General features: G+C 42.2%; 1 protein-coding gene and 1 pseudogene across 1 annotated transcript in view; one reads left to right on the top strand and one right to left on the bottom strand.

Moving 5' to 3' along the window:
- Positions 1 to 9,475, bottom strand: part of SRP68 (signal recognition particle 68) — a 26,879-nt gene extending 17,404 nt beyond the window's left edge. Inside the window, exons 1-8 of the mRNA XM_011361980.2 lie at positions 9,281 to 9,475; positions 7,683 to 7,749; positions 4,811 to 4,924; positions 2,841 to 3,036; positions 1,982 to 2,064; positions 1,602 to 1,711; positions 1,156 to 1,238; positions 157 to 297 (exon numbers count right to left, since the gene is read on the bottom strand). Of these exons, the coding sequence (XP_011360282.1) occupies positions 157 to 297; positions 1,156 to 1,238; positions 1,602 to 1,711; positions 1,982 to 2,064; positions 2,841 to 3,036; positions 4,811 to 4,924; positions 7,683 to 7,749; positions 9,281 to 9,443 (957 nt within the window). The 5' untranslated portion in view covers positions 9,444 to 9,475. The remainder of the gene's footprint in view (positions 1 to 156; positions 298 to 1,155; positions 1,239 to 1,601; positions 1,712 to 1,981; positions 2,065 to 2,840; positions 3,037 to 4,810; positions 4,925 to 7,682; positions 7,750 to 9,280) is intronic.
- LOC111741073 lies at positions 2,417 to 2,535 on the top strand (annotated as a pseudogene).
- Positions 9,476 to 13,100: the final 3,625 nt, after the last annotated feature.

Below are 13,100 nucleotides of genomic sequence, written 5' to 3' on the forward strand. Positions count from 1 at the left end.
TCAGCTTTTAAAATAATTTTGTTCAAGAGGGTGCATCAACCCCTAACAATATTAAGATACATTTTTAAGATAAATGAACACCAACGAAATACTACCTCTTAAACAAGAACCACCTTCAGACACATGCAGAAGACAGAGCAGGTGCTTCCTCCTCACCTGGGCAATGGCTGCTTCGTTATCGGCCAACCCCAACAAAAAGATCCGCACCCTGTCGATCTTCACCGGGACCGCTCTCCCTCTCCACTCCACTTCGCTCATGGTCGCTGCCTGTTTGGCTCGAGTCTGAGTGATCAATGCCTGGAAAACAGTTTTAAAAAGTCAGCCAAGTTTTAACTGTGGATACGAGTGACCAGGGTAAAATGAGTGGAAATTATGTCTCTTCTATAACCAACATATAAACATTTTACAGAGTACACACAAATTTATATTTAAGTTCCTCCTTGGCATAACACATCCTAGCTTAAAGAAACTCAAATCTTAAAAGGACATAATAGAAGGTTAAAAAGGCCAACACTAGTTTTGGTAAGGATGTAAAAAGAAAAGTATATCTATATACATCACAGGCAGAAATTCCACTGTTAGGAATTTGTCCTAAGGAGATAACTAAGAATGTGTACAAAAACTGGGGACACAGGTACTCACGGGAATATCGTTTACCATTTAATCAGTAATAGTGAAGTGATCGAATAAAACAGACTTCAATGGAGTCCACGCAGCCATCGAAAGACAACGATGTGGAAATGTATTTACTGAAGTGGAAAAACTGCATGTGACATTACAGTTTAAAAGAATGTTACTAAACAGTGCATAATGAGACCTCGTTTTAAAAACATATGCCTTCTTTCCCTACACGTACAAAAGTCTGCAAGACAGCCATCACATTAATAGTGGTTACCTCTGGGTGATAATCCATATGATTCTATTTTTCCTCCACCTTTTGTATTTCCTATTTTTTCTATGAGGCTATGTTACTTAGAAAATAAATGTAACATGGGAAAAAAAAAGTTAAACAATACTAAATGAAAAATTTTCATTAAAAATACAGACATAGATATAAATATGCACATACTCATAGCAACTATATTGGGTGGATTACTTCTTTTTCTGGACTTTTTCAAACCAAAGACTTTTCACAAAATGTACATATGAGATTACCTCCAATTTTTCAGCCAGGAGACCCTCGGTGCCCCCAGACCTCAATCTCATCTGCATGAGTTCATTGATGGCTGACTGGTCCCCTGAGAAAGAGAGAGGAAGAATGAGTGGCAAATCCTCTAGGGTCTGGTCTGCTCTCTCAAGAACTACTAGGTTCACCCTGGGACTTGAAAGAGCTCCGCCCTCCACAGACGCTGCGGTGGACCCCAGCCCTTGTACAAAGCTTGCGGGGGGTACAGAAGACGGCATGATGGGAACGGCAGCAAAGGAAATGCCTTCTGTGATGTGGAGCAGGGCTGACTTCGACAGTTCTACCTTTTCCATTAACCAAAACCCATGTCAAGGATGGATGCAAGGGAAAGGGCAGAAAGTCACATAATTCTCTAGGCTCTCTAAGGTGGACCACCACCAGCAACCCGACGACGCTTCAGGCAGTCCCTGCTCACCAATGTTATACGCGCAGTAGCGGATGTTGGGCGAGATCTCCTCCACACGCTGGCTGTACAGCACGGCCTGCTCTTCTGTGAAAGCACTGGCGAGCTTCTCGTAGATCGTTCTGTGAGGAAAGAACCACCAGGTTTCAGAGCAGCCTTAAGAAAATGGACTCACGAGGAACACAGTGGCTAAAAACAAAATAAGGAACTTTGAGGCCCTCCACCAGCTACCAGAACTGGTATGTTCTTAGGATGAAAGGGAATAATCAACATTCCTACCAGGAAGAAAAAAAAGGAAACTGTACTTTCACTGAAACAACTGTCGGTTGATCTGCAGCTTGAACGTTATCTAGAATCAAAACCGGCCAAAGCCTTTAGACTGGAAAACTTACTTGCATTTGTTAAAAGCCTCAATGGCAGCTTTCCACTCCTGATGTTCAAAACGCAGCATTCCTGCGAGGTAAGCTGTGTAAGCCTGGAGGGCGACAGGAAAAGAGAAACTGCTTCAGCACCCGAGAACGAGGGTTACAGCTCCATCTCTTCTATTTGCTTTGAACTTGGATATCAAGAACACAGACATGCAGGTTGATTTTAAGGGAGAGAAACTTTTCACTAATAAAATGTGACACACAGGGAACTTGTTATGATTCATTTACCTCCCGGGAGAGAACTTCAAAAAAAGGAAATTTATTTTCTTCATTTGACTTAACAACCAGCTTTGGGGCTATAAGAAGTATCAAAAGTTGAATATACACTTGCAATATCTCTTTTTAAAAATTCATGAAAAAAATTATTCTGTGAACTCTCCTAGATATAAGATGCAAGCTGTCTACGGCCATGCCACCCTGAACAAGCCCAATCCCGTCTGATTTCGGAAGCTAAGCAGGGTCGGGCCTGGTCAGTACTTGGATGGGAGACCACCTAGGAAGACCAAGCGCTGTAGGTGTAAAAAAAAAAAGGGACTGTAAACTGACAAGGTCCTTGCAATCTGTGAGGTCAACCAAGGGTTGCCTCGCCTAAAAAAAAAGATGCAAGCTTTCTATGTATTAAAAGAAACATGAGCTTTCTTTAAAAGTGAGAGCTGATTATTAAAAAACAAGAGCTCAAAAAGCAGAGGCCAACTTCACCTTGAAAAAGCAAGTGCAGGATTTTTCTCCTCCCACATCAGAAACTCTGTTCTGTTTAACTGTATTGTTTCAAGGTCACGTCGCTAATCCCTAGATAAAGCGGGGCTGATGTTAAGACCCTAACCTGAGCCTCTAGCTTGGTCTTGGCGTCCACGCGATTGCTCTCGCACAAGCGTTCCAATTCCTCGGCATGCTTCACAGCTTTCCGCAGGCGAGACAACAGGTGGAACCGTTTTCGGGGTTCAGTGTTGGCTTCCTGTTTAAGCTGCATGGCATAGCTCCAGGCTCTTTCAGCATCCATCAGAACCAGAAGCAAATATCTAAACCAGAGAGGAGGAGCAAGCTGAACGATAAAGGCCAGGAGCATGAGACTCAGGCATTCACAGCACCAGCTCCGGCCTCTCGACTTCTCCCCATAGCTCCCTGGCTCTCTTCCTAGCTATTCTTCCTGTGGCATCGACCAAGATCCCAAATCCACATCTCTGATCCCGACTCAGGCCATGCATCAGGTTTTAACCACCCACCGGACACATGTCATTGAAAAGCCTGTTCCACCTCGAACCTGGCAAACCTGACTGACCCCTCCCAATTTTAGCAAACAGAGTTAGTCCATGCGGTCTGGCCTCATCTTTGAATTAACACCTCCTTCATCCCGACCCAGTTAGAAACCCAGGCCTTAAGCGGCAATATACTGAAGTGGTTAAGAAGAAGGCTCTAGAGTCTGGGTTGGAATCTCAGTGCCATCATCACTCAGTAGCTGTGTGACTCTGGGCAAAGTACTAACCTTTCTGTGTCTCACTCTCCCATGCAGTAATACACATAACACGCTTAAGACCAGAGCTTGGCACTTACTAAGTGCTAAATAAGTTAGCTACTTTATTACTACTACGTGAATCTTTGTTTAAACTACTGCCTTGACGAATCTTCTTAAAATGTCAGCTTAATCTCATCTTTCCAAAATAAAGGGTCCTGCTATCATAAGAGACTCTTTGTAACTCAATCACATCAGATTTAATCAACACTTCCTGCCCCGTCTCGTCGTGGTCTATGCTCTAGGTGCCGACCGTCTCCACACCGCGAGCTCCCAGCCTCTTCACTGCCTGAGCAGAGGGTAACAACTGTCCAGAGGAGGACAGTTCCTGGAGTGCATTCACGGACACCATGGCATGATGTCTCCCTCGACACAGAATGTTCTTTCCTCTCACAAATCCTTCGCAGTCTGGCCTCCTCCATGCAGGCCTCCTGGCTTCCCTATCAAAACCCCCAAACTCAACTCTCCCTTCCAAGATTTCGGAATTATTAAGAGTAAATGGCACACGACATGGCAGTTTCACTATCTCATAGTGCTCCGTTTTGTACTTGACCAACATCTCTCAATAAGATCACCATCAACGAGGTGGAAGATCCACACCTCCCCAAGCCTTCTATACTCAGTCCTGGCCACAAATGAGACTGGGGAACAGCAAACATTTTTTTGTAAAGGGCCCAATAGTAAATATTTCAGACTTTGCAGAATCTATGCTCTCTGTCGCCATTACTGCACAAAAGCAGCTGTAAACACCGCCTAGAGGAATGGCCATGCACCGGAAGAACTTAACTTACAAAAACAAGTGGTAGGAGGACCAAATTGGCCCACAGGCCACGGTTTGAGGAACTGACCTAGAGATGTTCTATCCGTGTTGCTGGACAGATTAACCCCTCCGCTAACATTAAGCATGGTAACACTCGGCACTGAAACACAGCTCTCTTCTAGAATAATTTACACACAACCAGATTTCACGTAAGATATAATGATTTAAGTAAGCACTTATAGACATTGAAATCTGCATTCTAGAAACCTTACCCAATAATTGATTAAATTCTAATCGCTGACTTTAACATTCACCACCCCACAGTTCTTGAACAAACTATTGAGCCTCTTTGAGCCTTAGTTTCCTCATCTTGTAATACAGGAATAGTAAAAATGTTCACTCCACAGAGCTGCTAAAAGAGTCACATGAGATAAAGAGTTTGGCAAAATGTCTGGCACATTATAATTATTCAATAAATGTATTAGCAAAAAGTATTTAGCACCTAGCGCTGAGCCGTCAGTACCTGTTATCGGTCAGAAGATCTTCGGTTACTTTTTTCCCTGTGAATTTGTGTCTGTTCCCCATCTTAAAGTTAAGCGTTTTCCGGAGCCGTCTCTGTCTGCGGGAACAGTAGCCCCTGTAAGAGACCGTAAGCAAAAATCGTTCAGCCGAGATGACAGTCCTTTCAACAGCAAATTGTCTAATAAGGTCAAAGGTCTGAGGTGTCCTACTGAGGGTTACATCATCCTGCAAACATTCACTGACCTAAAGCATGCAGGGCAGTATGACTGGGAACAAGAGACAGAAGACACGGTACGCATTCTCAAAGAACACGCACTTTGGGATCATGCAGATAAAATGGCAACCGAGAAAACAAGGCAAACGTCAAACTGAATGTAAAGGACACGAGTAACCCTTCTCTTCTTGTTAACAACACTTCACTGCAGTGGACTTAGGGTGGGTTTTGAAAAACTGAGTGGGGGCCTCTTATGCCAAGACTCCCTTTCGTGCTCATGAAGCTCTTTATTCTTACTTGTACTATAGCACAGGGCATTACAAATATGTTCTTACATGTCTATCACACTCACACACACTGCTTCAGTGCAAAGAGATTTTACTTTCAAATGTCTCAGCACAGTGCCTAGCATATAGATGTTCAATAAATGTATTTTGACCAAATTAGTGTAAAAATACATACAAAGTTTTACTAACCCTTAATCAAATATTTTACAATACAAAATGGTATTTAAATGATACTTTAGCACCTTAAAGTTACGAGGGCACAGGTTATTAAAAAGAAAAGTAGTCTGAAAAGAAAAATAAAGAAAAAAATCTGAAACTCAATTCATAACTTCTGCTTTATCACTTACCCTTTTATATGAAAATCAAATGGAAGACTCATACATTACGGGAAGGAATACAAATTGGTAAGAATTTTCTGGCAATATGGATATATTTATTAAGATGTCCTTGTTTGTGGAAAACACATTATTCTGCGGCAACCAGCATTAAGTAGGCAAGCTACTTGCCATGGTTCAGGAAAAAATGTAACTTGTAGTGTACCTGCAAATTTTCTGCAAGTCTGAGATTATTTCAGACGGAAAAAAAAAAAGGAAAAAAAATTTAAAAAAAAGTTAGGAAAAACTGAACAGACAGTACTTTTATATTATTCAATATCATTACATAAGATGAGACTGAAAAATTATTGCTGATTTGGTTAGGTGGGATAATAGCATTGTACTTCTTTAAAAGCCTTCTTTGTTGGACACAAACTCAAGTATTGATGGGTAAAACGGTATGATGTCTAGACTTGGCTCTAAAATAATTCGGCAAAAACAAGCCACACCATATCCCTGCTGGCAAGGATGCGCTCAACTGCAGCTCTCACACACTGGCAGCGGTGCAAACTGGCACAATGATTTTGGAAAACTGCTCGACGATATGTTATCTGAAGGCTGAACATAGCATATCCTATAGTATTCCACTCCCAGGTGTATATCAAATAGAAACACACACTTCCCTCCACCAAGATATATAAGAATGTTTACGGCAGCATTATTTCTAAAAGCCCAAACGGGAAACTGGCCAAGTGCCCAGCAACAGTACAGTACAGGAAAATAAAATGCAACATATTCACAAAAGAGAACACCATGTAGTAATGGGAATTAAAGAACTAAAACCCCCAAACAATATGGCGGCATTTAAAACAATGTTGAAAGAAGGCACTCACGAAAGCGTATATGTGATGTGCTGCTGTGTAGATACATTTCAAAAATAAGCCAACCTAACCTAAGGTGTTAGAAATCATGACTGCAGTGACCCTTGAGGAGGACGGGTTTGTGATTAGAAGGAGAAAAAGGGAGACTTCCGGGATGCTGGTGATGTTCTGTCTTTTAATCTGGGTGCTGGTTACAGGTTGTGAAAAATTGATCAATTTCTGTACCCTTCGTTGCATGTCAGTAATACTTCAATAAAGTGGTAAAAAAAAAAAAAAAATCCTTCCATAAAATGTTTTTTAAAAAGGAGGGAACAGATGTAACAAAAAGAGCAGAAAGTTAATCGCTATAATAAAATGTGTGATGGTTTCGTTATACTATCGTGTCTACGATTTTTGGAAATTTCCTTAATAATTTAAAAAAAAAAATCAAGTCACAACGGTCTTCTGTTTAAAACTCTTTTTGTGGCTTCCTCCCCACCCCCAGAACATGTGCATGCGCTTCCCTGGCCCACGGGTCCTGCACATTCTGGCCCGGCCTGCTTCTCCCACTTCATTCCCACCACTTCCCATCTCGTTCACTCTGCCCCAGTGCTGCCGCCTCCACCGCAAGGCTGACTCCTGAGTCTCTGAAATGCAGAGTGTTTCAGCAGTTACTTCTAAAAATCAGGTAGTCAAAGCCTATATCTACAATATAGAAATAGTTGCCTTCAAAGTACTGAATTGTATATTATACATTAAGCATCTATTATATTTTTTAAGAGTCACGTTAAATTTGTTTTCCAACTTGACAGCTGTTATAAAAGTTTACCAGTAAATTATGACGGAAATTCCCCTTATATAACGTTTAAAACACTGAAAAGCTCTGCATTTTACCAAGAGTCTACAATATAGTTAAGTTAAAAAAAACCCAATTACCATTAACTGCTTGTTAATTTCAGCAGAAGCCTCCAAGGTATCCGCAACATTGTGAGGCAAAATGGATAAAAAGGTTCACTCTTTTTATTCATCAGAAAAATTTTAATTTGCAAATTAAGTTGCTTTTGAGGACTCGATATATGTTCAGAGCTAGATGCCTTAAGTTCACTTTCTGATACAGGAGAGTAAGTAGGACATGAAGAGGCAAACGAAATTTGAAATTTCCAGAAAGATTTCCACACATCTTGCACATGATACTAACCTGTACCTCTGAAAATCTCCATGCCGTAAGCCATGCTGCTGCTGGGATTCCTTAATAATCTGAAGAACTAAAGCCAAGATTAAGGAAAAGCTTACAATGGCAAGAATCCAAATACATCAAAACATGTCCCCAGTCGTCTGTATTTGTATCAAACCGCAGCACATTAAATATTTCTGAAATACATAGATTAACCAGTGAAACCTCTTGTAACCACTTTCAATAGCTATCTTGTTTTAGGATGGTTAAGCGTATGGAAAAGCCAACTGCCTGAATTGTTACTACTTTAAAAATAAAAAAAGAGAACATTATCAGCCATTAAGGCTACTGAAACCTAACAACTTAAATAAAGCGGCTGGATTCTGAATACTGACTATAACGGGTGGTTCCCACTGATTCGCACCTGGAAAAGGTATTGCACTCAGACAGATACAGGTCATAAGTATATCACTCCTCCATTTGCATAACCTCCTACATCAGTCAAATCTAACTTTCCTTAACAGCCGTGATGCTGCATGAGCCTACGGTTAGCACATGTCAACCAAACTAGGCCATGGTTCGCATTAAAATATTGAAGTTTTTCTTTTAAAAGAAAGAGCCCTGACCAAACTCTCCTTTTGGAGAATCTTAAAATATTTTGAGATTATGTACCAAACTTTAGGAAGTCTAATGACCTTTATCTACAATTTTAGTTTTAAAGTTTCCTCAATGCTTCTCTATAGGTGTATTTTAAAATTCTGAACACTAAAAAGACTTTCAATAACTAAAAGGGGACAGGCTTTATAAGGTCTGTAGTAAAATCAGGGCATTCTAACATCCATTTAGAACTATACCACCAGCACAAAAAGTAAAAAACTCCAATCCCCTGAAAACTTAAGACATTAAGATGTTAAAGCTAAACGTTTTATTTCAGAGATTCGGCTATTTTCTCCACTTGTTATTTCGTTTCAAAAAGCCACACACTAGTGTCATGAGCACTCTACTGTGACTACACTGATGAAAACTAGAAACCAATTCCTTCGGTTCATCTGAACAACTCTCAACAGATTTATAAAGTTATACATGCGATGTTAAAAAGCTACGATGACTTCTATTCGAAAGGAGCGACAAGCTTTTCCTTGGAGCAGTCAATCTTTGCCTTCACTCCCAGAACATCAAATTGTTATTTTACTACCCATTCTCCGACGGCAGAAGGGCTGTCAGACAAAAGTACTAAGCCAGGACGTCAGGAGTGCTGTTTCCTTTCCCCAGTTTAGTGGCTCAAGGTGCCAGGAGCTCCCCGGGGTGGCCAGGCTGTCCCTCCACGTCACCAGCCCATCAACCGGGCAACTGTCAGGAAAACTGCAGAAATCTGCCCAATATCCCCGTGCTGCCCGAAAGAAAAGGACGTTCCCCACCCTGAAAGGCGAAGGTGATGCGAGTAAAGGCCGGTCAAACTACAGACCCTGAAGCTCTGAGTGTGTTAAAAAGTAAGCGCGAGAGAAACTGCACCCCTCGGCCTCTCCTGCCCAGGACGTGCGGACACCCGCTGCCTCTCCCGCCCCCGGCCCGCCAGAGCGACACGTAATCATTGCGAGTTAGGCCCTATTATTCCAGGATACTCTCCAAACTCAGGCTATCCCCGAATTCTTTGTTTGCCTTCGATCCGGCGGATGGCCGTTCGTTTTCCTTATTTTCCTCTCCTCCGGCACCGCGTCCGCCGCCACCGCTGCCCCCGCCGCCGCCGCTACCGCCGCCTCCAGGTACCTGTTTCTCGGCAGCCATCTTGCCCCTCGGCCGCAGAGCAGGACGGGATAGAGGAGGCGTGACAACTGCGGCGGGAGAGAGCGGGACCTGCCAGGACGGGCTGACGGGATAGCGGCGGACTCCGCTGCCGACGGCCGGGCCCGCAGGCAGCGGCCACTTGTTGGAGTGCACCTGCGCACCGGCTCGGATTCCCGGTCTCGAGTCGTGGCGGGCGGGGCTGAGGGCTCGCAGGCGGGGGCGGGGAAGGGGCGGAGGGGACCACAGCCGGCGGAGTCTTCTCCGGAGCAATTCCATCTCCCCGTTCACCAAGGGCGGAGGACCTGGAGATGGACATTCAGCTCCTTCATCCGTGCACGAAGGATCCGGCTCGCGTCTCGCGCACAGACGCCGGGGGCGGGTGGCTAAGGACTTTGGATTTCGGAATGTCTACCTCCCCGGGGATTTGGGAGATGGGGTGGCCCACCTACAGAAAGGAAACACCTCGCCTGTGAGGAAGCAGCCTCACAAGCAGCAACCCCCTACCCCCAAGAAAGCAGTGGTCAGAGGAAGCGCTAGTGGAGGCAGCAAGCAGCATCCTGGTGTGGAAACTGTGACAGCTAGGGACCTGTTCCCTTTTCTGGACTTATAAGCGAGCAGTCGGAAGAGGGAGATATGTAGAGGCGAGGGAGATATGGCTCTTCGCTGTGCCATAGGACATTGTGGACTCTGAAATCTGAGTCCTGTAGTTCCGATCCTGACTCCACTATTATTGGTTGGGAGATGGTGGGCAAATAACTTACTCTCCCTCTAAACCTTTTCCCGTCGTCTGTGCAATAAGGATAACCAATTAAGATGGTTGTTATGAAGATTAAATGAACTGATGCATTTTAAAATAAATTGCTCAACACCACTAATCATTAAGGCAATGCAAATCAAACCCGCAATAAACGGTCACCTCATAGTCATTAGGATGTTTACTATCTAAAAAGAAAAAAACAAACCAAAATAGCATGCATTGGTGAGGATGTGGAGAAATTGGAATCTTGGTGCACGGTTGGTGTGAGTGTAAGATGGTGCAGCCGCCGTAGAAAACAGTATGATAATTCTTATGAAAATTAAAGAATCATCATATGCTCTAGCAGTTCCACTTCTGAGTATCTATCCAAAAGAACTGAAAGCAGAGTCTTGAGATATTTGTACACTCACTGCTCACAGCAGTATTATTCACGATGGACGTCAGATGGAAGACACCCAGTGGCACTTGAATAAACAAAATGTGGTATAACCATACAATGGAATATCATCCATCCTTAAAAAGGAATTTCTGATGCATACTACAACATGGATGAAGCTTGAAAATACTGTGCTAAATAAGCCAGTCATAAAAGACAAATATGGTGTCATTTCACTTATATGAAATATTTAGTGTAGTCAAATTCACAGGGGTTGGAGGCAGGGAAAATGGAGAGTTATTGTTTGATGGGCATAGAGTTTCAGTTTTGTAAGATTAAAAAGTTCTGGAGATTGGCTGCACAACAATGTGAATATACTTAACTACTATGTTGTACACTTAAAATGCTTTTAAGATGGTAAATTATATGTTTTGTGTATTTTACCACAATTAAAAATAAATCTTATGCTATAAAAACAGTATGGAGGTTCCTCAAAAAATTAAAAATAGGTATACCTTTTGACCCAGCAATTGCACTTCTGGGTATTTATCCAAAGAAAACCAAAACACTAATTCGTAAAGATCTATGCACCCCTATATTCGTGGCAGCACAATTTACAATAGCCAAGATATGGAAGCAACCTAAATTCCCATCAACAGATGATTGGATAAAGAACATATAGTTCATATATACAATGGAATATTACTCAGCCATAAAAAAAAAAAAATAAAATGCTACCATTTGCAATGACATGGAAGGACTTAGAGGTTATTATGCTGAGTGAAATAAGTCAGACAGAGAAAGATGAATACCATGCGATTTCATTTATAGACGGTATCTAAGAAACAAAAAGAACAAACTGATGAAAAACAGACTCACAAATATAGTGGACAACTTGGTGACGGACAGAGCGGAGAGGGGTTGGGAAGCTGGGAGAAAGGGGTGAAAGGTTAAAGAAGTACAACTTAGTAGTTGATAGTTGGGCACGGGGAGCACAGCAGAGGGAATGCAGTTAGTATTAACATGATGGCTAAGTGGAGGGCCAGGGGAGGGAGGGAGCAATTGGGGAGATTGTTTTATGAACATTATAGATGTCGAACTAACGTACTGTATACTTAAAACTAATTTAATAAACAAATTTATTAAGTTGTTTAAAAAATAATAATAAATCTTAGAAAAGTCTCCCAAATGTCCATTGACAAGTGAATGGATAAATAGAATATGGCATAACCATACGATGGAATATTATTTAGCTATAAAAAGCAATGAAATATCGATACATGCTACAACGTAGATGAGTCTTGAAAATATTATGCTAAGTGAAACAAGCCACATAAAAGGCCACATATGGTATGACTCCATTTATCTGAAATGTCCAGAACAAGCAAATCTGTAGACAGAAAGTAATGGTTGCCTAGGGCTAGGAGTGGGGGTGGAGATTGGAGGCCGATGGCTAAAGAGTAGAGGTTTCTTTGGGGAGGAGCAAAAACATTCTAAAATTGAGTGTGGTGATGCTCACACAACTCTGTGAATATACTAAAAACCAAATAAAGACTTTAAATGGGCAAATTGTATGGTATGTGAGTTATATTTCAATACAGCTTTTTTCAAAAAGGTAAGTCAGATCATGTTAGCCCTTTCGTCAAGACTCTGCAGTGGCTCCTCATTTTACTCAGACTAGAAGCCTCGGTCTTTAAGATGAAAAAAAGCCCTGCATGCTATGCCTCTTACTTCCTCCCTGCCAGTCTCGTCCTTCTTCATTCAACTTATTCGTACCAGCCTCCCTGCTTAGGGACCCAGGCACACGCCTGCTCTAGGGCCTTTGCACTGGCTGTTCTATCTGGAATGCTCTTCCCCTAATATCTGCTAACCTAGCTCCTTCACCTCCTTTGAGTCTTTGCTTAGATGTCACCCTCCTAACGAGGTCTGCCTGACCACCCACCCCTTGTACTCCCAAATTACCTTACCCAGATCTACTTTGCCTGCAAATACTTATCAACTTGTAATAGATTAAAAACTTACTTGAGTTGTGTTTTTGTACTTCTCACCTGCTAGAAAAGAAGCCCATGGAGGGCCTTGATCTCTGTAGAGATCACTGGTAGATCCCAAGGACCCAAAACAGTGCCTGTCAAGGATTAGGTGTTTAACAAATAGTTACTGAATAAGTGCATGACGAGTATCTCATAAACATGAACGGTTATTATCTTCCTATTTGATGAATAGGCAGGTAAGGCAGGGGTGTGAATAAGGTTTTCTACTACCCAGAGGAGTAGGTAGCTGAGCTCCTGAGACTGAGATCCTGGGAGGAAACAGAAAAAGAATGTTCTTGACTGGGACCCAAGGGACAGAGCAGGGAAAGGTGAAGCAGAGATCAAGCTACAGTGGCAGAAGGTGATTTTCAGACCTGTGAACCAGGGGATTTAAGTTCTATAGAAACTGCAATGATTTCCACATCACAAATGCTTGATGACTAATATGTCAAAATTAGAAACAAATATTTAAAATTTTATTGCAACCTAAACGC

Source organism: Pteropus vampyrus, unplaced genomic scaffold, assembly GCF_000151845.1.
Source record: "Pteropus vampyrus isolate Shadow unplaced genomic scaffold, Pvam_2.0 Scaffold72, whole genome shotgun sequence".
Taxonomy (NCBI): Eukaryota; Metazoa; Chordata; class Mammalia; order Chiroptera; family Pteropodidae; genus Pteropus; species Pteropus vampyrus.